This window comes from Bufo gargarizans, chromosome 2, assembly GCF_014858855.1.
Source record: "Bufo gargarizans isolate SCDJY-AF-19 chromosome 2, ASM1485885v1, whole genome shotgun sequence".
Classification (NCBI taxonomy): domain Eukaryota; kingdom Metazoa; phylum Chordata; class Amphibia; order Anura; family Bufonidae; genus Bufo; species Bufo gargarizans.
The window spans coordinates 323,758,008-323,784,883 of NC_058081.1; the positions used below are offsets into that span (position 1 = coordinate 323,758,008).

The 26,876-nt window shown below is 43.1% G+C and overlaps 1 protein-coding gene across 1 annotated transcript in view; it reads right to left on the reverse strand.

Annotated features, from left to right (window-relative positions):
- Positions 1 to 26,500, reverse strand: part of CCDC38 (coiled-coil domain containing 38) — a 52,301-nt gene extending 25,801 nt beyond the window's left edge. Inside the window, exons 1-10 of the mRNA XM_044277221.1 lie at positions 26,471 to 26,500; positions 25,381 to 25,543; positions 20,784 to 20,851; positions 17,863 to 18,026; positions 17,714 to 17,794; positions 11,180 to 11,358; positions 9,677 to 9,788; positions 7,318 to 7,381; positions 3,017 to 3,168; positions 252 to 387 (exon numbers count right to left, since the gene is read on the reverse strand). Coding sequence (XP_044133156.1) covers positions 252 to 387; positions 3,017 to 3,168; positions 7,318 to 7,381; positions 9,677 to 9,788; positions 11,180 to 11,358; positions 17,714 to 17,794; positions 17,863 to 18,026; positions 20,784 to 20,851; positions 25,381 to 25,543; positions 26,471 to 26,500 — 1,149 coding nt within the window. The remainder of the gene's footprint in view (positions 1 to 251; positions 388 to 3,016; positions 3,169 to 7,317; positions 7,382 to 9,676; positions 9,789 to 11,179; positions 11,359 to 17,713; positions 17,795 to 17,862; positions 18,027 to 20,783; positions 20,852 to 25,380; positions 25,544 to 26,470) is intronic.
- Between the last annotated feature and the right edge of the window lie 376 nt (positions 26,501 to 26,876).

The window sequence follows — 26,876 nt, forward strand, 5'->3', positions numbered from 1 at the left end:
TTAGCTCCATTGGATCTATGTCATGAGTAAGATTGTCATCCAATCGAAAAGCCTAGACTCAGCTATTGTATACCACTGCAGTGATTTGAATCTGTTATGTGAATAAAGCCGTTATTATTTTAATTTCCGAATGCTGGGCAACCATTTTTAGATTTGTCATGTTTACTGGAACAGATCAACTACACTGGTTTTTCACCATGCTGATCTAGTTGGCATAATTTTTTATTTATTTTTAAAAAAAATTACTGTACCTGATCTTCTAATGTCACATTCTCAAAAGTAAACATCTTAGTTTTCAGCTCAAGTTCTGCAATCTGTTCTTGTTCTTTGACTAAGGCCTCTGAAAGCATGTTCTTCTGTTCATTTAGAGCTTTTATTTTCTTGTTCCTGTAAGTCACACAATCAAGAATAAGAATAAAAACTACTGTATCTGACTTCTTAATGTTCTATGTAATTAATATTTAGGATATGCTAAATTAGCTCCTCATTGAGACATTCAAAGAATTGTTACCATCTACATTACATCTCACAGATGTACAGCTGACCCAAATGTGGCTAAACCACGGCCACCCACATTAGCAAATGACCAGGGGCGTAACTATAGGGGAAGCAGGGGAAGCGGCTGCTTTGGGGCCCTGACCTAGAAGGGGGCCCATCCAGGAGAAGGAGGAATACAAAATTTTGTCAGGGCCCCCTCAACAGTATTACACAGTGAAATTATATACAGTGGCAGTATAGATGGATGGAACAGCTGCCAGGCCTGGTCTGAGAGAGTGATCTTTACTAGCCACAGGAATGGGGGCGGCATGAAAGGAAGGGGTTGCGGAAAAATTACTGGGGGAGGGGGGCCCCATTCAAAAATTTGCTGTGGGGCCCAGTCATTTCTAGCTACGCCACTGCAAATGACCACACAAATTTGCCATAAAATAATGTGGCCATGGCCGCAGCGGGAGGGCAATGGCTGCAGGCAGGCAGTCTTGCCATCTAGTCATACTTTAAAGAACCACTCCTATGTTGTTGTTTTTTTGTCAGACTTGCATTTGAAATAAATATTAAACCTCCATTACTAATAAAGTTACATTTCTAGATGCTTAGTCTATACAGAAATTCACATCCTCATTTTCAGTTACTGCATCATGTGATTTAGATAGTACTAAGCATTCTGTCCTTCTACTTAGGTCTTCCCCAGAAAGGCAGTTTCTCTCCTTCCTGTGCAGATGGAAACTACAAGCAGAGTCTGAGGCTGGGTTCACACCTGAGCGTTTTACAGCGCGTTCCTACGCGCTGTAAAACGCTCAACAAGGAGAAACCAATGATTCCCTATGGGAATGGTTCACACTTGGGCGTTTTACAGCGCGTACGATCGCGCTGTAAAACGCCCGACGCTCCAAAAAGTACATGAGCGACTTTTGGGGCGTTTGTGGCCATAGGACACTGTAGTGAATCACACAAACGCGCGTCAAACGCGCGTTTACTATTAAAAAAACGCGCATAAAAACGCGCGTTTGCGCAACGCTCAAGTGTGAACCCAGCCTGAAGAAAGATTGTCTGCTGTATCTCCACCCCTCAGCAGCTCTTCATTCCTCCCATTACAGCCCCCACCTCTCCACACAACACAGAATGCTTAGAATCACTAAGCTGCAAGGTCCTTTTGAAATCACATGGTCATCCACTATATCCCCCTTAGGACAGCAGTATTCTTAGACTTGTAGGCAAGATTGCAGCAAGGAAAGTAGACGTGTAGCAACAGTAAGAACTGTTTTGACATAATTGTAGAGATATCTAGGTTTAGTGAAAAAAAATACCAAATGATGGGAGTGCTTCTTTAAGAGTGGCTGCAAGTAGTCCACATTTTGAAGATCCAGTATGGATAATGAAAAATGGAAACTTTATTGACATTGTGTGTTTGGTGCAACTAATTTGGCACTGTGATCCTGACGCTGGTAAATGTCTGGGTCGTGGCATCAATAAAATGGCCCAGAGGGTGATTAGATGGGAAAGTGCAAATCTTTTCACTCCTACTCTGGGGAAAAAAATCCCCAAATATGTAACACTAAGGCCTCATGCACACAAACGAATTTTCCTACCGTGTCTGTTCTGTTTTTTTTGCGGACTGTATACGGTCCGCAAATAAAAACTGAAGTTACTCCGTGTGCATTCCGTTTCCGTGTGTCCGTATTACCCTTCCCCTATAAGCAGAACATGTCCCATTATTGTCCGCATTACGGACAAGTATAGAACTGTTCTATTAGAGGCCAGCTGTTCTGTTCCGCAAAATACGGAATGCATCCGTATTTTTTGTGGACCGCAAAATACATACAGACGTGTGTATGAGGCCTAAGAGAGCAAGTTTGCTCTGGATGATGGGTGGGATTGGTTAGGCTGAGTTCACATCTCTGTTGGCTTTATTTTTGTTCTGTTCCATCTTGAAAAAAAATGGATTTGTTGAAAGGATTGAATAACTTGGCTACTAAAAACTACTGGCACTTCTGTGTGCTGGTAAAAATTAAACATTGCACCGACCTCCTGCTGGTAATATCGCCTAGGCCAGTGGTTTCCTGGCTAGGTGGCAATCCTAGTTGCAATGCCAGTAGACTATTTTTGTAAAAAAACATCCGACCTAGAGCATACTGTGGTTTGAAATAAACCCCAAAACGCACATCAAGGGTGAAAAAAGGTCTGTTTGCCCAGTACTTACTATTTCCCATAGACTTCCATGCAACATCAAGACCTGGCATTATTTACCTAAACATGCTGCAAAAAAAGCTCACCAAAAGCTCTCAAAAACACCAGGAAAAAAACGTATGAGAGACACCCACTTACTTCCATTAGATGGTGATCAAAACCCTCCACCCAAACAAACAATCTCTCTTGACCGTGAAATCCTTTTGTAACCAGGCAAAAAAGTCTCAAGCAGAACCCACAACACAGATGTGAACAGTGCCCAAAAATGTCAGTAGACGATTGAAATTATCATATGAAATGTTATCCCTAATGACAAAATTGAAACGCTCACATTCTTTCCTGACTGGTGGTCTTTCTTGCTTTGATTTCCTGCATAGCTTCATCTAATTCTTGAGCCTTTTTCATAAAAATAGCATTTTGTTCTTCCAGATCTGCAAAAATCTGAAGTAGCTGTTGGGGATCAGTGAAATATAGTTCAGGCTCCTGTGTAGAGATAAAGGATGATTACATTCATAACATATTCTGTATTTCCTAGAATCAAGTATAGTTACCGGTAACATTTTTTGCCTAATCCGAAGATCCGTCTGGATAAAAGCTTTTTAGATCTAAGTTTTCACTTTGTGAAAACTCATATCCGACAGTATATTCTAACATAGAGGTGTTCCCATGGTGATGGGGACACTTCAAGTTAGAATATACTACGAACTGTGGACATGACTGCCCCTGCTGCCTGGCAGCACCCGATCTCTTATAGGGGGCTGTGATCCGCACAATTAACCCCTCAGGTGCGGCACCTGAGGGGTTAATTGAGCGTATCATAGCCCCCTGTAAGAGATCAGGGGCTGCCAGGCAGCAGCGGGCAGACCCCCCCTCCCTCCCCAGTTTTAATTTCATTGGTGGCCAGTGCGGCCCCCCGCCCCCCCTCTATTGTATTAATTTCATTGGTGGCCAGTGTGTGGCCTCCCCCCCCTCCAATCATCATTGGTGGCAGCGGAGAGTTCCGATCGGAGTCCCAGTTTAATCGCTGGGGCTCCGATCAGAACCATGGCAACCAGGACTCTACTGCAGTCCTGGTTGCCATGGTTACTTAGCAATATTAGAAGCATCATACTTAACTGCTGCGCTGTCTGTGACCAGCCGGGCGCTCCTCCTACTGGTAAGTGACAGATCATTAAGCAATGCACCGCACAGACCTGTCACTTACCAGTAGGAGGAGCTCCCGGCTGGTCACAGACAGCGCAGCAGTTAAGTATGATGCTTCTAATATTGCTAAGTAACCATGGCAACCAGGACTGCAGCAGCGTCCTGGTTGCCATGGTTACCGATCGGACCCCAGCGATTAAACTGGGACTCCGATCGGAACTCTCCACTGCCACCAATGATGGGGGGGGGGGGCCCCGCACACTGGCCACCAATGAAATTAATACAGTAGAGGGAGGGAGCGGGGGCCGGGGGGGGCGCACTGGCCACAAATGAAATTAAAACTGGGGAGGGGGGTCTGCCCCCTGCTGCCTGGCAGCCCCTGATCTCTTACAGGGGGCTATGATACGCACAATTAACCCCTCAGGTGCGGCACTATGGGAATGCCTATGTGTTAGAATATACTGTCGGATCTGAGTTTCCATGATCTAACTCAAATCCGATGGTATATTCTAACATAGAGGCATTCCCATGGTGATGGGGACGCTTCAAGTTAAAATATACCATTAGATTGGAGAAAACTCCGATCCGATGGTATAATAGGGACGGATCCGTTTGCAATTGCACCGTATTGTGTCAATGTCAAACGGATCCGTCCCTATTAACTTGCATTGTAAGTCAGGACGGATCCGTTTGGCTCCGCACGGCCAGGCGGACACCAAAACGACTTTTTCCTTGATGTCCGTGGATCCTCTAAAAATCAAGGAAGACCCACGGAAGAAAAAATGGACACGGAACTACGGAACCCGTTTTTGCGGACTGCAAAAAAAAAACGGTTGTGTGCATGAGGCCTTAGGTACATGGCAGCCCGGTCGCCCTTGTTAGGCATTCGGTACCTGGTTCCTGAGCCACTGCCATCACACTGAGGCCGGCTGCATATGGGGGCATTATGGGAGCCACTAAATTACTGGGGGCACATTGGGGGGTCTTACCCGATTTCTCCATGCTGGAGATCACAGCCTCAAACCTGCATTTTCACACTAAAGCGCTCTGATTGGTTGGTCTGCAGAGAGACTCCGGGGCTGTGACACTTTATAGCAGGCATGCTCAACCTACGGCCCTCCAGCTGTTGCAAAACTACAGCTCCCAGCAGGCCCGAACAGCTTACAGCTATCAGCCTACAGCAGGGCATTGTGGGAGTTGTAGTTTTGCAGGGATACTCAAACAGCTGGAGGGCCGCAGTTTGAGTATCCCTGCTTTATAGTGTCACAGCCCCGGTAAGCAGTTTGGATATGACTGCAAGTCCAAATGCAGTAAATTACTTGCAATTTGGACGTACAGTTACGTCCAAATGTGCAAAGGGGATAAAGGGCTTATGCATTAATTTGAATAGGATGAGCAGTTGTAATTACACTATGCCACCACTACAAGTGAGATGACGAGCAGGGTCACACATGCCACGGGCTACCTGAGCATTGTTTCTGACCATGTCCATCCCTTCATGACCACCATGTACCCATCCTCTGATGGCTACTTCCAGCAGGATAATGCACTATGTCACAAAGCTCGAATCATTTCAAATTGGTTTCTTGAACATGACAATGAGTTCACTGTACTAAAATGGCCCCCACAGTCACCAGATCTCAACCCAATAGAGCATCGTTGGGATGTGGTGGAACGGGAGCTTCGTGCCCTGGATGTGCATCCCTCAAATCTCCATCAACTGCAAGATGCTATGCTATCAATATGGGCCAACATTTCTAAAGAATGCTATCAGCACCTTGTTGAATCAATGCCTTGTAGAATTAAGGCAGTTCTGAAGGCAAAAGGGGGTCCAACACCGTATTAGTATGGTGTTCCTAATAATTCTTTAGGTGAGTGTAGTTCATGCATGTATAGAGAAGCATATGTGAACACGGACTCAGTAAAGAGTCTGAAATGGATAGGTTATGGATGAACTACTACTGTACTACTGATCTTACTTTGAAGATAAAGCTCTTACTTTGAAGATGTGATTTTACAAAGATCTGAATTTGTAGTCAATTGTGTTGCTAAACTAAAGATTCCCGTTCCCGAGGATAGGGCGTGATTGCATAATTGCTTTTTACCAACAACTAGGTGGCACCTAGCTGGTAAGGCTTGGCTCACAGTTTGAGAAAAGAGTGAAGGCACCAGGGACATATTCTAATCCTATAACTCCTCTTGTATACTACCTGGTCCATACTTTCATTATGCTCATATTTCCTATGACATAACTGATATACCTGTGCACAGTCTCAAACCATGCAATTGTAGGGGTCAGACAGCGCCAACATTTTTAACTGTATCTGCGTCCTAAGGACACAGCTAAAGTTGTGAACTGACTGGAATATCCCAGTGGCGGTCCCTTTACCCGTCAGGATTGTGCATTAGTGCATGATGTCACAATGTCAAGAGAGATGTGTGTTATGTGTGTGCAGTGCACAGAGGCCTGGGACAGAAGGCGGGAGAGGAGCAGCACTCAGCAGGTGTGATGTCTTGGCTCTGCTTCCCTGAGTTCACTCTGCCTATGGGGTCTATGTCTGGGGACGATGCACAAGTACTAGTCTGCTGTAGTGCTGCCCGACCTAATATTATATCCCTGTGTTATTTCTGATGTTACATCATGCAGGTAACATCAACTATATTATCTGTAAACAGAGAATGATCACTGTATTATCTGTGGTGTTACATAGGACTACAGGTACATGATTAAACATTATCTGCACTCTGGTCATGAAGCAACCTGACAAATATGATATATTGCTTCATGAATGGAGTACAGATAATGTAGCATCATGTAACTTCAGTCCTATGTAACGCCACAGGTAATATAGTGATCATTCTCTGTACAGATAATGTAGTCAGTGTTACCTGCAGTCCTATGAAACACCACAGATATCACAGTGATAACTTTCTGAGTGTAGCTAATCTGGTACATGTTACCTGCAGTCCTATGAAACACCACAGATAACATAGTGATAACTCTCGGAGTAAAGATAATATATTAGATGTTACCTGCAGTCCTATGTAACACCACAGATAACACAGTGATAACTCTCAGAGTCCAGATCATGTAGTGGATGTCACTTACAGTCCTAGATCAGACCAGAAGCACAGTGAAGAAGATAAGCCCAGCCAAATGATGAAATACCACTCCATGTGACTGCAGGCTGTCCATCATCTACTAGGCTAGCTTAGTGTATTGGCATCACATGGCCTATGTACAAGGTGGGAAATATTGTATTTTGCTATACAGAAAAATTGTCATTCATTAGGGCTCCCAGACAAAACTTTGCTTGGTGCCCCTGAGATGCCAAGCCAACCCCTGACTCTGCAGGGCACATTTTAAGAGTGACCAGGAGGATTGGCGTGGGTAATGTCTGTTAGAGATTCCATTCTTCTTACATGAATGCACTTAAAATACGAAATGAAGATTGGAATTATGAATTAAGCATGGCCATACAAGCTTACCTCTTCACTGTCTGAATTGCCAGTTTGCGTTTCTCGCTCATCAGTAGATGCTTCACTGGGAGTTCTAAATTCAGATTACAATGAAAATTTTAATTCCTGTGCTCATGTATTTCTTAATATTTCTTAATAGTGGTCTGAGGCTCTGTTTTTGTGATACAGAGCTCCAAAGCCCCTGAATAGGCATAGCTTTAAAACAAAAATGTTCTGTCTTCCTTGCAGGAAGGAAGCATGAGCCTTTACTCTATGGGTGTTTTATTGTCCAACATAAATGAAAAATGAATGGGAGGTAAAAAAAACACACCTTCTGGTAGTCCAGGGCTCGGTGCTCTTGGTAAACGACCACCACTGAGATATTGTGGTCGCAACTGACCATGGCATTTTAGGGGTTTAAAAGTCCATTATCGAAGTTTTCTCTGATAATGGGCTCTGCTGCCAGATGTCTGCTGTACAGTATAAATAAAGGGGCTTTCCAGGTTTCGTTATTGATGACCTATTCTTAGGATAGGTCATCAATATGTGATTGGTGCCAATCAGCTGTTTGAAGATTTCATGGCGACCCAGAAAACCCGACAGCAGCCATATGTGTACCACGGATGTCAGAGGGTGAGTTAATTAAATATAAAAACTGGATTTTACTATTCCCCCTGTGTCCCTACACAGTCTCATACTGTCAGCACAGATAGGGCAGTGTGAGCGTGTGCAGTGACAAACCCACTCGTAACATCCAGTTACTAATTTATTCATAAATTTGTAGGAGGAAAAAAAGAAAAACGGTACAATGCAGAGCTCTACGATGTGCCAGAAGTGTTATATCATGAAGAATATAAATATGTACTAAAACATATCAGTACAGATGACAGATCTTTAGTATATAATTGTATGCGGTCAGCTACTAAGCTCCCTCTAGTGGCAGCTGCAGGAAGCAAGAATAAAAGCTCTTACATGACAGTATATGTATATTCAGAGAGGATAGCTTCAGCAATTACAACTGCAGCACAGAATGTTGATCCTATTTAGAACCTATTTAGAATATGGTGCAAATTCACTTTAAATGGGTTAGCCAGCTGATGTTGAGTCTTTTCAAATGTGTGGAAGGCAGAAATATACAGTAGATAATTTTTAACTATATATTCATTAAAAGTTCTGTCCAGTTTTTCCAGTCTGGAAAGCCACATCGTGTGGTTCAGAAATACCTTCTCTCTGAATAGCAGGCTGCTCACGTATATATGAAATGGCAGGAAATGGAAGATCATGTGATTCTACACGTCCATGACCTACCTGCACATGTTCTAGTTTTCTTGACATTAGGGGTAGACTGGCCATAGGCTCTACAGGGAAGATTCCTGGCAGGGCATTGCCCAGGGGGGCCACCTACACCCTTCTGCTTTAAATGTGACCTCTGCTGTGTGGGGACAGACTAGCTGAGGAGGAATAGGCTTCTCCTATGTCTCTGGACTTATCTCTTAGATGGATTCTCAAGGGATGCTTTCTTCCTGGAACTCTGAAGTTTGTCTGTAGTTTTCTGCTTTGTTCCATCCAGCAGAGCTGAAGGTGCTCAGACTGTGTATATGGCCAAGTCTCAACTAGGTCCTTGCTGTCTTCCCTATGCAGGGGGACTCCTGAACGCTATCACACAGCCTTCCCCAACAGGGGTGGCTTGCACACTGACTCTAACTTCCTTCTCCACCCATGCTGCAGGATGTGGGAAACGCCTACTTCTCTCACAGAGGGGGAGCTAAGCTGGAATAATCCATTCCAGCCTACATTCACTAAACTGTCTCTGCCAATGTGTTGCTGCCACCTATGCAAATTACAGGAACAATTACATTTAACATGGATTTATATGCACATTTGTGAAAGACATAATGTAAATGACATCAGATGACAGTATGTATGCACTCTCAGAAGATGAGAAGGCTGCATCACCAATATGAGTGACGATGCCCTCTCAAAGAGCTGATCGACGGGGTTCCCGGGTTTTGAACCCTGCCGATCAGATACTGATAACCTATCCAGAAGATAGGTCATCAGTTGTAAAGACTTGGAAAAGCCTTTTAAGCAGTGACAGCCCAAGGTGTTGGGGAAAGTGTGCGCTGCACGTGCTGGCTTACATCTAGTAGACAGAAGAGCATGTTTACTGTAGATGCAGCTGCAGTTCAGAAAGAGCCTACCACACATTTGAAAAGACTCAAGGTAAAATGGACAGTAGTTGACCCTGGCGTGTGTTTCAGACATGGAAATTATCTTTTGAGCCCCACTGGAGACAGAAGATATGATGGCTATCTCTGTACAGCTCTGTGGAATATGTTGGTGCTATATAAGGAACAGGGAATACATCCATTGCACAATATTGTATTACCTAGTTGATGATCTCTTACTTTCAGTGACAGATGACATACGACAGGGCAGATATCTATGCTCTCTCATAGCTTCGGCTTTAGACAATAATCTCATTAACTTTCCATCTGACCCTGCAATAGAAATAATTACGGCATCATTAATTCAATGGGAGAAAAATACAGTCACAAAAGTTTACAGAAAGTTATTGCAGTGAATTATATTTGCTGGCATGTTGGTCTGGAATGTAATCAAGCAAAGAGTTACCGTATGAAAACTGTAGGCCTCATCTGGATATTCTACTCTCCACTCACTGTAGGGAATATGTATCCCGTGTTGTAGGCGGGCTCATGGGCCCTGGTGCAAGAGTTCAGCTTGGGCCCCCCATCCCTCAGTGCTTTGTGGCAATGGGCAGGGAAGCACATAGCCTTCATGCTGCCTGAGGCAAAATTTGAAACCGCACCTCTCCATCATGCCAAATTCTCAACCTAACCCCTTTCCTCCAGCCAGAGGTATAACTTGACCAGCATGCACTTTCTATAATACAGGTGTCTTATGAGGCACAAGGGCCCCCCTCAGGCTCCTGGGCCCGGTAGCGACTGCTACCTCTGCACCCCCTATAGCTATGCCCCTGGAAGGCATGGTGGTCAGATTGCTTGATTTGTCACTGCTGAGACAAGCTGCTGCCTTCCTTGTGCTCTATTAGGGTGCTGCCACACACATAGTCCTTTTATAGCCTTTTTTTGGCTTGTAAAAAATGCCAGGAAATTCTGTCATATTCAATTTTTTTTGTTTTTTTTTTGTACTGGTGTCGTTTTTTAGTCACACAGTGTGGCGGTTATTTCCCCTATAGAGAGGTCTATGGAAAAACATCTGGTACACCCAGAGCATACTGCAATTAAAAAAAAAAAGGCCAGTGACCCAAAAAACGCACCCGAGTGTGGAAAAAAAAAGCCACTACAATAAAGACTGTTTGTCCTGAGTTTAATATTTCCCATAGACTCCCATGCAACATCTGGAGCTAGCTTTTTTTTTTTTGCCTTAATAAAGCAGCAAAAAACACCAGCCACCAAACGCCAGTCTTAATAAAGGCCCTTTGTTGCTGTCTTACATTTAGACCATTTTCTATGCCTAAAATAGGCGTACAATGATGAATGAGACGGGCCTACCAGCCTGTCCCCTTCCCCGCCCACAATTTTAGATCTGGCGTGAGTGTTGCTAAATACACCTGAAATACACCTAATTTAGTCATATTTCAGTATAGTAAATGACCCCCTCTGTCTTTTGTGTATTCAGTGGACTGTACCTCTTGTTTTGCTGAAAATACCAATAAAAAGCACACATATTGACCGAGCTACGCCTGAGTGCCGTAGTTTACTATTCTAGATTTACAGGCGTGCTACCTTACCACAGAGCACCTACACACTATATCCAGGGTGCTGACCATATAGACTGTTATAGAAAAAATGGTGTGACATCAGCCCTATAGTTCTAAAACTAAACTTTAGGTGAGTAAAGTACATACTTTTTGTTACAGGTGGAAAAAGCAAAGCTAATCTTCTTTCTCTGTACGTTTTCTTTGCTGCCTCCCTGATTACTCTTTTCTCATTTTGAGCTTCCCGCCATTCTGATGGAGACAACAGGCTAAGGAAATGTTCATATAATTTGTACTCCTTAAGAGTCTCTTCAAATTTAGCAATGTCACTGTGAGGGAGACAGAATAACATAGACAGAAATCACAGGGACTCCATGGCAAAAGTCAAAAGGAGCCACCCTTCTCAATAGCTTCAAGAAATGCACTACTTTATTATTAAGACAGAATACAGGTGAAACTCTAAAAATTCGAATATTGTGCAAAGTTCATTTATTTCAGTAATGCAACTTAAAAGGTTGAAACTAATATATGACAAACGAAGAAAAAGTTCCAGCATCCAGGGTAAAAACCTAAAAAAACATGTTTGTGTATGCTTAAAGGGGTTGTCCGGGTTCAGAGCTGAACCCGGACATACCCTTATTTTCACCCCGGCAGCCCTCCTGAGCCTGGCATCGGAGCATCTCATGCTCCGATGCGCTCCCGTGCCCTGCGCTAGATCGCGCAGGGCACAGGCTCTTGTGTTTTCAATAACACACTGCCGGGCGGTAACTTCCGCCCAGCAGTGTGTTCGGTGACGTCACCGGCTCTGAGGGGCAGGATTAGCTCTGCCCTAGCCGTTTTACTGGCTAGGGCAGAGCCAAATCCCGCCCATCAGTGTCGGTGACGTCACCGGGCTGCCTGTCAGCCCCATAGAGAGCCCGGTATGTCACCGGAACTCAGAAAAATGCCTTTGCCCTGCGCGATTTAGCGCAGGGCAAAGGAGAGCATCGGAGCATGAACTGCTCCGATGCTCATGTCAGGGGGGCTGCTGGGGTGAAAATGGAGGGATGTCCAGGTTCAGCTCTGAACCTGGACAACCCCTTTAATATATGAGATAGACTCATTACATGCAAAGCGAGATATTTCAAGCCTTTATTTGTTATAATTTGGATGATTATGGCTTACAGCTTATGAAACTCCAATTTTGAGGTCCCCTTTGCTCAGGGGGTATGGATTAATTAGCTGACTGGAGTGTGACACTTTGAGCCTAGAATATTGAACCTTTTCACAAAATAAAAATTTTAAGCTGCATTAAAGCAATTCCTTTTAAGTTGCATTACTGAAATAAATGAACTTTTGCACGATATTCAAATTTTTCGAGTTTCACCTGTATAGAGAACCAATATGAGCCAGGAATCGAACCTGCTTATAATATAAGATACACAAATGTGCACTTTTTATAACGAATGCCCTGCCATAGTGTTCTGGACATGCACATAGCACAACTCTCCAAGTAAAAAAAAAAAGAAGCCTACTGGAGGAAGTTCCAATCAATTTATTAATAGATACACTCTAAACACATTTTTACATGTTCTGTTGTCCAGGCACCAATTCTCAAATCTTTGGAATTCATGTTACATGAATTCCATGTTACAACTCCACTTAAAAAAAACTGGCATAAAATTTTGGTAACTGACCCCTCAATGAGTCTAGAAAATTCCCCTGTACTCTGTCAACTACCACCCAGTACTCTGATTCCAACCCAGTATATACACTCACCTAAACAATTATTAGGAACACCTGTTCTATTTCTCATGAATGCGATTATCTAGTCAACCAATCATATGGCCGCTGCTTCAATGCATGTAGGGTTGTGGTCCTGGTCAAGACAATCTCCTGAACTCCAAACTGAATGTCAGAATGGGAAAGAAAGGTGGGCTACAACAGCAGAAGACCCCACCGGGTACCACTCATCTCCACTACAAATAGGAAAAAGAGGCTACAATTTGCACGAGCTCACCAAAATTGGACTGTTGAAGACTGGAAAAATGTTGCCTGGTCTGATGAATCTCGATTTCTCTTGAGACATTCAATTGGTAGAGTCCGAATTTGGCGTAAACAGAATGAGAACATGTATCCATCCATGCCTTGTTACCACTGTGCAGGCTGGTGGTGGTGGTGTAATGGTGTGGGGGATGTTTTCTGGGCACACTTTAGGCCCCTTAGTGCCAATTGGCCATCGTTTAAATGCCATGGGCTACCTGAGCATTGTTTCTGACCATGTCCATCCCTTCATGACCACCATGTACCCATCCCTCTGATGGCTACTTCCAACAGGATAATGCACCATGTCACAAAGCTCGAATCATTTCAAATTGGTTTCTTGAACGTGACAATGAGTTCACTGTACTAAAATGGTCCCCACAGTCACCAGATCTCAACCCAATAGAGCATCTTTGGGATGTGGTGGAACGGGAGCTTCGTGCCCTGGATGTGCATCCCTCAAATCTCCATCAACTGCAAGATGCTATCCTATCAATATGGGCCAACATTTCTAAAGAATGCTATCAGCACCTTGTTGAATCAATGCCACATAGAATTAAGGCAGTTCTGAAGGCAAAAGGGGGTCCAACACCGTATTAGTATGGTGTTCCTAATAATTCTTCAGGTGAGTGTATATTGAGGCAGATTTACTAATCCTATCCAAATTGTAGACAGAGTAAATTTAAGGCCCCTTTACACTGGCCAAGCATCGGACAGATAATCGCTGACAAGTGTTCGTACAAATGCTTGTTAACAATTATCTGCCAGTGTAAAGCAAAGGCTTCAGCAGGTAATAAGATCATTTGTTCGGTCACCTAAATCATTGTTTGCTGGTAGAACAGCATGTTTAGGGAAACAATGATTCAGTATGGGGACAAGCAATGGCATTAGTGATCTTTCTATACTGTGGAGGTCACTACATGTAAATGCAGAGGTCTCCTTCACTGACTAGCAGGTGCTTGTCGGGAAAGAATGCTTCCTTCCTGACAATCGTCTGCTGAATCTATCAGTGTAAAGGGACCCTTAGACAGGTGGCCAAAGATGTGCCAAATGTATCACAGTAGCTCATGCTGGATGATAAATTTGGTGCATGGCTAGACATGTTTCACACCACCTTTTAGTTGGCTTATTTTGGTTAAAATGCTATGCCAAAATTTTAACACACTTGAATCTTAAGGCTTGATGAGTCTGATGAGTCTCCACATCTGGAGAATAAATTATTATTAGTCATCCAAATACACGACAACAAACCTTTCCACCAGGTGATGAAAAATGTCATTGTCACGACCATGGTTATGGTCGTGACTCCTTGACCCACATGCAGTTGTCAGTGGTCTTTTCTATGTTGTCAACCACAGGTGAGGGCTCTGGGTTTGTTGCCGTTGGCAACATATGGTTGTTGGCAGTGTAGCAGCTGGAGCTGTTGGCTAGGCGGCTCGCTGTTACGGCATGCGGTTGCCTCTGGCAACGTGTGTGTGTATATGTGTGCACTTTCCCTGTTTGTTGTGCACGGGGTTTATTTGTGTGTGCACTTTCCCTTTAAGTGGCTTCACTTCCCTGTCTGGTCTTGGAAGGGTTAATTCCCTGTCCAGTGTGTGTCTGTGTGGGCGTGACTACTTGGCCTATTTAGCCTCTGATGAGACCTGAAGCTGAGGGGTACTTCAGCCTTGTTGTAAGCTAGAGTCATCCTTCTGGTCTTATACCATCTGCCAGTGAGGGCCACCCTTGTGGTCATAAAAGTTTATGCATGATGTTAAGTTGATGTTGTTATCCTTTCTATGTTTTTGCAGCTATGGATGTCCTGGTTACCTGTGTGTTTTGTGGTGTGCTATGTCCTTAGTGTTTGTGTGGACAGCAGTACTGTTGCATGAATTGCAGTCAGCGAGGCTGTGGCAGGTAGGTTTGGAACTTGTGTAGTTCACCTGCCATATCCAGATGTCTGTATATGTTCCCCCTTCCTTGCAGCTTGGCCAGTGAGACTCCTGTTCGTCTGTGTCCTGGAGGAACAGGTTGTCTTACCCTGCTCCTAAGTCCAGGGATTTCCTTAGGGCTAGTAGGGACCCTAGGTTCCGGAGTATGAGCCCTCCTACCATCTGGGTTGGCTCATACGGATAGGAGTCAGGGTCAGCATTAGGGACGCGATAGGAGGTGACCTGCTCCCTGATCCTATGGTCCTGGCCAAGCAGCTACCAACCATCTTCTGGCATCGCACGGCTGAGGGTTTCCCCTATCCTCAGCCGTGACAGTCATTCATAAAATGCCGGAAAACCCAGGAGCAAAAGGCATGACCAGATTCTTAAAGTGACCCTCTGGGGTATTAAAAGCCCCTTCCTTGATCCTGACCAGATTATATGCCCCTCTTAAGTCCAACTTGGAGAACACCTTGGCATCAACAATCTGGTTAAACAAATCAGGAATCAAAGGAAAGGGGTAAGGATCACGAACAGTAATCCCTGCTTTCACTGAACATTTGGAAGGTCTTATGTGTCCTTTAGCCAAACTCTTGGTAATATACTCTCTCATGGCCGTTTCAGAAAGGTTATACAACCTAGATTTGGGCAACTTAGCTCCGGGAATAAGGCTGATAGGACAATCATATTGCCGATGCGGAGGTAAATCCTGGCATCCACTTTTAGAAAATACATTGGACAAATCAGATATAAAAGAGGGTAATGTTTTAGTGGTTAAAGCAGAAAAAGACATATTCAGACAATTATCAACGCAATAATCACCCCAATCCAGAGTCTGTCTAGCTTGCCAATCGATGATTGGATTATGCTTGCTTAACCACAGTAAACCCAGAGCCAACGGAGCAGTGAAACCTTCCATCACAAAACACAAGATGAACTCCTGATGAAAGTCACCCACTCTTAATTGGAGGTCATGCACCATCTGAGACAAACACTTCTGAGTTAGAGGTGCAGAATAATGGCAAAAACTGAAATGTTTTTCTCTAATGTGCTCGGTGACAACCCATGCATACGGACAAGCTGACCATCAATCAGATTCTCCCCTGCCCCACTGTCACTAAACACCTCAATCCCCACAGTCTTGGACTCTAACGCCAAAGACAAATGCACATTCTCTGACTCCCCTCTTACCCGTCCAAGAGTCAGATGGGAATTAGAAATCCCCTTTTCTTTTTGACGCTGAATGCATGGACATACAATACATTGATAAAATGTCCCTTTTGTCCGCAGAAAAAAAACACACACCCTTCCTACGACTAATACTCTTGAAAGCGGATCCAGGAGTAGCTCCCCCTAATTGCATGGGTTCGTCCCCAGACCTAAACTCAGGAGTATCTTCACCTAAATTGTCAGAGGAAGACAATATGTTATGTGATAGTACATCCTGAGAGTGGGGGCCCATAAATCTCTCTCTCAGGTGTCTATCAATGCATACAGCAAGAGACATAGTGGCTTCCAAAGACTCAGGATTCTCATGAAAGGTCAAAGCATCCTTTAGCCTTTCTGATAAGCTCTGACATAACTGACTACAGAGAGCCGGATGGTTCTACTCAGTATCTGTAGCCCAACTCCTATTCACTGCAGATTTTGCTGTGTTTCTGAAGCTGTATAAATTGAAATTCTGCGGATTTCAAATCTGCAATGCTGCAACTTCTCTACTGCATTTTTTAAGGCAGCATGTATATAAGAATTCAGAAGTTCTCATCTATGTTGCTGGTAATGTACAACCTTGTGGATTTGCCGTGCAAAAATTAGCCACAACAAATCCACAGGTATTCAGTCACATGTGAACCTAGCCTAACAGACATTCAACAGAGCATCAGATGGGTGCACTGAAAAAGAATAGCCGGCTAGCGGGGTCAGAACTGTAGAGGTGCAACTCACAAACGGGCTAAACAGATGCAAGTCCAATAAACAGTCCAGGTTCTAGCACTCAGTGAAACAAAGGTTAATCTGGAAGACATAGTCAAGAGAAAAACCAAGGCCAGAATAACAGGAGATCTACATTAAGCCAACAGTGAACCAGATGGAAAACTCAATAACTGGCATCCTGGAAAAAACTGTGTTGTATGACCAGACCTCGATCACCTAGGCCCGGTTCACATCTGCTGTAACTCCGGTACAGTACACCGGTCACTGTTTCTGGCGTACAGTCCAGCTTTGAGCCGGACAAAAATGCCACACGGCATTATTTCTCTGGCTGAAAGTCGGCATATATGCTGGAAAGAGGCCGGATTACCGCCAGCTCCCATTACAGTGAATGGTGATCCAGCGGTGCACTGTGGTATCCAGCTATGCCGGATATGGTAAACTCCTCTGCCAGAACAGACTGCCGGAGTTCACAGCACATATGTGAGCCTAGCCTTAACTAGCAATTACTGCACAAAAACAACTCAGAAAGCATGGGAACATAAAGTCCAGATAGCAAGAAAGGAACAGTGGAGTAAATAGGCCACAACTAGCAATACGACTGTGTAATTGTTGCACAAGCCAACCAACACCTCTGCCAGCATCGCTAGGATAGCAGCACCCAGCAGGTATGTTTGTGACAGGAAGAAGTCCACAGAGGTTTAACTGTTGACTGGGTGGGACCTAAATATTCAAAATGGCAGCACCCAGTCATCAACATCCTAAAGGTTTGGTTATACCTGTATCTCGTGAGTAGTCATTACATGACATCCTGCAGCCATACCTTTTAAGTGCCAGAATTTCTGCAGTGACTTTCTTGGTTTCTTTGATCTTTTCGAGTTTAGCTTTTGTTTCTTGGTCTGCACTGTAAGAAAATAAGAACTGTAACAAGCAAAGTAAAACTAGTTGAGTAAAAATGAGACAAATGCTTACAGTTTCAAAGCCTCCACTACATTTCTATCAGTTTCCTTCAAAAATTCTTCTAATCTTTCAGTGTCCTCTTCAAGTTTCCCTTCGGCATCACCTATTTTTTTCTTTTCTTTTAAAAGAATTTGCTTCATCTCTTTTATTGCATCTTGTTTTGTGTTGATAGAGAACTGGGATGAAAATAAGACAGTTTAAGCTCAGATACAGCAGCCTACAGTATATTTCGCAAGCCATTACTGAAAACTTGCTACTTTAAAGGAGCTGTCCTAGAAAAAAATCTTAGACATGACCCAGAATACTGTAAAATAAAAAAAAATGATGGTATACTTGTCTCTTCTTGTCAACTCTGTTCTCTATATTGCTGGTTCAGTCCTCCTGCCACTGATTGTTTACAGACTGCATCAGAGACATGAACCGCTGATGACAGTGATTGGCGGCAGTGGAATACCGCTGATGACAGTAATTGGCTGCAGTGGAATACCGCTGATGACAGTAATTGGCTGCAGTGGAATACCGCTGATAACAGTGATTGGCTGCAGTAGAATACCGCTGATGACAGTAATTGGCTGCAGTGGAATACCGCTGATAACAGTGATTGGCTTCAGTGGAATACCACTGATAACAGTAATTGGCTGCAGTAGAATACCGCTGATGACAGTAATTGGCTGCAGTAGAATACCGCTGATGACAGTAATTGGCTGCAGTGGAATACCGCTGATAACAGTGATTGGCTGCAGTGGAATACCGCTGATGACAGTAATTGGCTGCAGTGGAATACCGCTGATGACAGTGATTGGCTGCAGTGGAATACAGCTGATGACAATGATTGGCTGCAGTGGAATACCGCTGATGACAGTGATTGGCTGCAGTGGAATACCGCTGATGACAGTAATTGGCTGCAGTGGAATACCGCTGATGACAGTAATTGACTGCAGTGGAATACCACTGATGACAATGATTGGCTGCAGTGGTCACACAATGTGTGCCTGCAAGTCACCGCTACAGTCTTTAAATAAGCAGCCACAGGAGGACCAGACTGTCAGCACAGAGAATGGCACCAGAGAAAGAGATATACCAAGCATACTATCATTTTTTTTATTTTACAGCAATCAGTGGCATGTCTGAGATTTTTTAATTTGTGGACCAACCCCTTTAAAGGTACGCCCGCATGGGAGGAAATGCTACGTCCACATACAGTGGAAATATTCTGAGTTGGCAATGCTAATTTCTAAATCGCAGCATGTCAATTCGTCAAATCTGTCAGTTGTGGATTTGTTGCCAATTTTACCAATTTAGTTGAATGGGAAGTTAAAAGCTGTGCCAAAACAGACGATTGTTAGGGGAGTATATTTCTTGAAAGGATTATCCACACAAGGAAATCTCCAGCAAAATCCACGTGATTTGGTGCGGATTTGCTGATGCTGATTTTCCTGTGGCTTTCAAGGGATTTGCTGTGGAAAATTTTCCATAGGAAATCCATTACATGTGGACACACCCTAAGAATGCTTAAGTGGCATCTACCTATAGGACAGAATATTGTTAAACTAATTTGTATACCTAATTGTGCAGTAGGATTTTATTAGTCTCTCTTTTGTAATTAAAGAACTGTCTAAAAGCTTAGGAAAAAAAACACTAAAATAAACTTGTCATATAACGAAATTCCACTCCAGCCCCAGTCAGGAATCAGGTGTCGTACAGCTAGCACCATATACTGTTATTGCACTTTGTTTTGGTGTCTGCCCCTGGGTAAGCTACTATGATATCACATGAGTGTTTCCAATTCAGTAGACAGCTATGACATCACAAATGCACTACCCTTAGGTAAGCTGCTGTGACATTACAAATGGGTTTTAGACAAGTAACATCTTGTGTGACATCACAAATCTGTATCACTCAGGTAAGCTACTATGACATCATAACTACAACGCCTGTGACATCACAAGTTGTATTCATGAGGTAACTGACTGTCAGCATCTGTGAAATCACAAGTCTGTTAAAGTGAAATAAACAGCTGTGACATCACAACTGGGTTTCACACAGCAAAAGATGTGTGGCACTTAGGTAAGCAACTGTGACATCACAAGTAGTTTTTATTCAGATAAATGGATGTCGGCATCTGTGACATCACAATTTTGTTAAAGTGATGTTTCTAACCAGGTAACATGCTGTAACATCACAAACATACATACCTCCCAATTTATGAGAAGCCCAAGGAGGGACAAGAGAACCATGCCGCTATCTATACACCCAATCCCCCCAGTACCCTTTGTGGCCCCACACAGTAGTTATGCCCCCTTCACAGTAGAACACTCTCTTAGTGCCCCTTCACAGTAGTTTTTTACTGGTAGGTTTAATAAAATAAAGTAATACTCACCAAGCCCCGCTGAATACTCACCAAGCCCCAATGAATGGAGCACATCATGCTCTGCCCACAGACATGTCTCCCAGGAACCATGGGGCAGTCATATATTTTGGAGGCTGTATGCAGATGTAAGCTACTTTGGCATGGCAAGTGTGTTGAAGTAAGGTAAACTGATGTGACATCACTAATTTTCAAACAAGTAAGATGCTGTGACATGGACACTCCGTTTCTTTAAGGTTAGCACCCATGACATCACAACTATGTGAGGTAAACTGCTGTGACATCACAAGTGTGTTTTAGTCAGGTAAGCTACTGTGGCATCATAAGTAAGCTCAGCAGTGGACATACTAAATAATATATTATGCTGTATTATACTATATACTTTTTGCATAAATATTGACCAACGGCAAATAATCCCTGGCATTACATTATTCTGGCTGGTGAGGCTGCAGTACAAAAATAGTTGATAAGCCCAGGTTTGGACAACAAAATAGATCTGGGATTTTTTTTTTTCAATGCAGCCATAATTCATTTTATTATTAGATGTTCTTTATGTGAAAAATACCTGAGCAAGAAACATTTCTCTCCTTTGAGCTATGTAGTCTCTTATGGTTTGTCTTCCAAACTGGTAGCCTAAATACAAATATATATATTTTTTCAGCACAATTATTGTCCATCAATACTACAGAAGGCACAACAACATTAACACAAAGGGGGGGGGGGGGGGGAGTTATTAATAGTGCTAACAATGGCAGTGTTAACAATGGCAGTGTTATGGCAGTGGAACCACTGTGTCAGGTCAGGACCAGTAAACAGGCAGAAAATCGGTACACGGGCAGACAACAGAGACATGATACCTTCAAAGAAACTTAGCAAACTATGAAACCTATTGCTCAGGGACCCTCCCACAGGGTAGGGTGCATTAAGTACCCCAGGGTGGCCAGCCATTGGCTGGTGAAGATTAGGTTGCATGTGCTGGCCCTCTAAGGGCTAGAGGGAGTGCATGCGCCCTATGGGCAGAGAAGGCGAGGCCTTGCCAGCAAGCAAGCCGCAGCCTGGGTGAAGAAATAGAGCAGACCCGGTGGCCAGACCTTCTGGGTAGGCAGCAGGCGAATTGAGGCCACTGTAACAGGCAGTATACCTTACTTCCATTTCCACCCCATTAATCATTTTTTACAGCTTCTCAATATATTGTATATATAACTAATTGGTGTGATTAGAAAGTACAACTTATCCTGCAAAAAACATGCCCTTCTATGGCTATGTGAATGAAAAAAAAAAGTTACAGCTTTTGAAATAAAAAAAAGGTAGATGGCTTCATAAAAGAGTTAAATACACTGGGGGGGGGGGGGGGGGGGGAATCACAAGTTTTGGACACCTTTACAGGTTTCACAGGTGTGAAATACGGATAAAAATGCCTGAATATGCACTATGCTGTAGGCCTCATGTGTTGCCCGTGCTTGTTTTGAGGCCCGCAAACAGCGAGTCCGCAATATATATGGGTACCGGCCATGTGCCCACTGTATCACCGGCCAAGTGCGCACTGTATTCACTTGAATGGGTCCACAATCTACAACATACGGAGTGGAGGCACATAGCAGAAGGTCACGGAAGCACTATGGAGTGCTTCTGTGGCATTTTGGTCTATACCTCCGCTACGCAAAAAAAATAGAACATGCTTAAGTTGAATGGGTCTGCATATGTAAGCGCCGGCCACACGGAGGGTGCCTGTATATTGGGGACCACAATTTGCAATTTTGTGTGCATGAGCCCTTATACTGATCTTTATTGTGGCAATTTTTTTTTCTTTTTTTCTTCACCTTTCATTTAATTTGTTTCATCTTTTTTTTTTCCATAGACATTCTACTGACCCCATCTTCATTTCCGTATTCAGCAACGAGAAGAAACAACGCTCGGCTTTGATTTTCTAATTTCTTTTTCTAGTGATCGCCAGCACTTGGACCCCACCACCGATGAAAAGATGAAAACCTTTGATATGTCGCTATTACATATCAAAGGTTTCAAAAAAAGTGCAGTAACTCTTTAAACCAGGCATGCTCAACCTGCGGCCCTCCAGCTGTTGCAAAACTACAACTCCCAGCATTCTCGGACAGCCTACAGCTATCAATCTACAGCAGGGCATTGTGGGAGTTGTAGTTTTACAACAGCTGGAGGGCTGCTGGTCAAGCATTCCTGCTTTTACTCTTAGGATACCAGCGCCGTACATGTATGGCGCAGAAATGCAGGACAGAAATCCCAGCGCAGTACAGGTACGGCGCGCTGATCGGGCGGGTTCAGGAGCTTCGCCAGCCCGATTAGAGGCAGGGGTCCGGCTGTCATTGATGAAATCACTGATGCCGACGTATTAACCCTTGCACGGCCACGGTCAGCGCTGACCGCGGCATGTGCCGTATCCTCATGGGTTCCAGTGTCCATGGGGTCCCCGTGCTACTGTTACGGAGACCACGTGGCAGGAAAGGCAGCCCGAGGCCTTCCTTAGGCATCGTGGCTGCCTCCCGTTAGAGCCTGTGAGATCCAGCCCCCTGGATCTCACAGGCAAGAAGGCTGTATGCGTATCACAGTGGTAATACACTTACAGCCAATGCATTACAATACAAAAGTATTGTAATGCATTGTAAAGGGGATCAGACCCCCAAAAGTTAAAGTCCCAGAGTGGGACAAAAAAAAAAGTGAAAAAGTTTTCCCCCAAAAAATTTAAAGTTTCCAAAAATAATGTAAACATTTTTTTTAAAATAGGGAAAATATTAGGTATTGCTGCATCCGTATCGACCAACTCTATAAAAATATCACATGACCTAACCCCTCAGATGAACACTGTCAAAAAACTAAAATAAAAACTGCAAAAAAAAACAAATATTTGGGCACCTTACATCACTAAAAGTGCAACACCAAGTGATCAAAAAGGTGTATGCCCCACCAAAATAGTACCATTCTAATGAGTCCCTACCTAAGACAATCGCCCCAAAATAAAAAAAAATATGGCTCTAAGACTATGGAGACACTAAAACTTTTTTTTGTTTCAAAAATACTTTTATTGTGTTAAATGTAAAAAATAAATAAAACTGAGATATTAAGTACCGCCTCGTCTGTATAACCTGCTCTATAAAAATACCACATGACCTAACCCTTCAGGTGAACATCATAAAAAAATAATAATAATAAAAACGGTTTTCAAAAAAGTCATTTTTTGTTACCTCACATCACAAAAAGTGTAATAGCAAGCGATCAAAATGTCATACATCCCAAAATAGTGCCAATCAAATCGTCATCTCATCTCGCAAAAAATATACCCTACCTAAGACAATCGCCCAAAAAATAAAAAAATAAATATGGCTCTCAGACTATGGAGACACTAAAACATTATATTTTTTTGTTTCAAAAATGATATTAGTGTATAAAACTTAAATAAATAAAGTATACATATTAGGTATTACCACGTCCATAACGACCTGCTCTATAAAAATATCACATGATTTAACCCCTCAGATGAACACTGTAAAAAAAAAAAACTATGTCAAAAAGCCATTTTGTCACCTTACATCACAAAAAGTGTAATAGTAAGCAATCAAAAAGTCATATGCACCCCAAAATAGTGACAATCAAACTGTCATCTCATCCCGCAAAAATCATACTCTACCTAAGACAATCGCCTAAAAAATAAAAAAAACTATGGCTCTCAGACTATGGAGACACTAAAACATGATTTTTTTTTTGTTTCAAAAATTATATAATTGTGTAAAACTTAAATAAAAAAAGTATACACATTGCCAACGTCCGTAACAACCTGCTCTATAAAAATATCACATGACCTAACCCCTAAAGTGAACGCTGTAAAAGATAAAATTAAAAACAGTGCCAAAAAAGCTATTTTTTGTCACCTTACATCACAAAAATTGCAACTCCAAGCAATAAAAAATGCATATGCCCCCCAAAATAGTACAAATCAAACCGTCACCTCATCCCACAAAAAATGAGACCCTACGTATGACAATTGGTAAAAAAATTAAAAAGCTATGGCTCTCAGACAATGGAGACACTAAAATATGATTTTTTTTGCTTCAATACTGCTATCATTGTGCTAAAGTGAAATAAATAAATAGCATACATATTAGGTATTGTCGCATCCGTAACAACCTGCTCTATAAAAATATCACATGACCTAACCACTCAGGCGAACACCAAAAAAAGAAATTGTGTCAAAAAAGCCATTTTTTTGTCACCTTACATCACAAAAAGTGTAATACCAAGCGATCAAAAAGTCATATGCACCCTTAAAAAGTACCAATCAAACCGTCATCTCATACTGAAAAAAATGAGCCCCTATATAAGACAGTTGCCCAAAATTTTAAAAAAAACTATGGCTTTCAGAATATGGAGACACTAAAAATGTTTCTAAAAAATTCTGGTGTATTTGGTATTGTCGTGTCTGTAACAACCTGCTCTATAAAAAATACCACAAGATCTAACCTGTCAGATGAACACTCAGGCTGGGTTCACACCTGAGCGTTTTACAGCGCGTACGATCGCGCTGTAAAACGCCCGACGCTCAAACAAGTGCTTGAGCTTTTTTTTGGGCGTTTGTCGCGCGTTCCCGCACATAGAAATTCGGGAACACGCGACAATGTGTGAACGCCAGTCTCTGTATGCGCGATTGTAAACGCCCGTACAATCGCGCATACAGAGCGCTCGTTTCAGAACGCTCAGGTCTGAACCCAGCGTAAATAACAAACAATAAAAACTGTGCCAAAACAGCTATTTTTGTTACCTTGCCTCACAGAAAGTGTAATATAGAGCAACCCAAAATCATATGTACCCTAAAATAATACCAAGAAAACTGCCACCTTATCCCGTAGTTTCCAAAATGGTGTAATTTTTTGGGGAGTTTCTACTCTAGGGGTGCATCAGGGGGGCTTCAAATGGGACATGGTGTCAAAGACCAGTGTATTACTGTACTGCAGCGGCACTCCTGCACTCAGAAGAAATCCAGGCCGGTATCACACGGTCCGTGTTTCATAGACGTGTGCATGAGGCTTAACACTGAATAAACTCTGAACTGCAGTCAACTATAGTACAATGAAATATGAAATGCTGACAAAAATAATATGAAATGCTGAAATGAATAAAGGCAAAGCATATCTCACAACCTGGTGTAGAAAGAGACAAATAAAATTCATCTTTATCTTCATTTGGTTTTGCATCAGTTTCTAGAACATCTATTACAGGAAATGAAACCGATTTTGCCCTGGAGGCGTATGTAGTCTTATCGCAAACTTTCAGCTCTCGGGAGAGGATTTTGTTCTGAGCCTAAAAACACATAAAACAATAGAGCAATAATACAATATATAGGGCCAATACAAAATATTGTATTAAAGGGTTATCCAGCTATTTTAGGCTACTTTCACACTAGCGTTCGGGCGGATCCGTTCTGAACGGATCCGATCATATTAATGCAGACGGAGGCTCCGTTCAGAACAGATCCGTCTGCATTAAAATAGCAAAAAAAAAGCTAAGTGTGAAAATAGCCTCGGACGGATCCGTCCAGACTTTCAATGTAAAGTCAATGGGGGACGGATCAGCCTGAAGATTGAGCCACATTGTGGCATCTTCAAACGGATCCGTCCCCATTGACTTACATTGTAAGTCTGGACGGATCCGCACGGATCCGCTCGCCTCCGCACGACCAGGCGGACAGCTGAACGCTGCAAGCAGCGTTCAGCTGTCCGCCTGTCCGTGCGGAGGCGAGCGGAGCGGAGGCTGAACGCCGCCAGACTGATGCAGTCTGAGCGGATCCGCTCCATTCAGACTGCATCAGGGCTGGACGGCTGCGTTCGGGTCCGCTCGTGAGCTCCTTCAAACGGAGCTCACGAGCGGACCGACGAACGCTAGTGTGAAAGGAGCCTAAATAAGAGTAATAATAAATGCTTAGAATGCCCTAAAACAATTGAAGTAGTAAGGGAGGGTTTATTTATGCAGGGTTTTTACCTTCTGTGTGCTATTTAAAAAAAAAACCAGCACATGGAGCAGTAAAAGTGTACGGGGCTATTCGCACATCTGTGTGCCTGATCTAAGAAACTCAGTGCATGTCACATTCTGGTTCATTTTTGCAAATCAGATTTGCTTGTTCAAGTGTGAGAAAAGTGAGGGAAATAAATGCACGTGTCCATTTCACAGATCCTTTTTTTTATGGCCAGAGCATTGGACACGGTTTCATGAATAAGGCCGAATACTTACCTTCCCAAACCTGCTGCTCTCCAGTCCCATTCTCTGTATAGTGGTCTCCAGCAATTACATGTCAATATGGAAATGTGACCACTGCAGCCAAACACCGGCCACAGATGTGACTTCAGTGGTCTTGATGCGTCATACAGAGTTCTGTGGTGTAGCAGATAGCATCAGAACAGGATTGGTGGGGGAGTAGGTGGATAAGGTGAGAATTACTTCTTTATTAATTTATAATATTCTAAGGCTATTTAAAAAAAAATAAGAGGTGGCTGGGCATTGGGCAAGAGTTTTCTGGTCCTGTTATATTCATGGCCTACTGGTGTTCTGCAGTAGCTCCAGCACCAACATTGGATGCTAGAATTACACAGCTCTATCCATTGTGTAGTGGATGAAGCTGGTGACTGCAGTGCTGCTC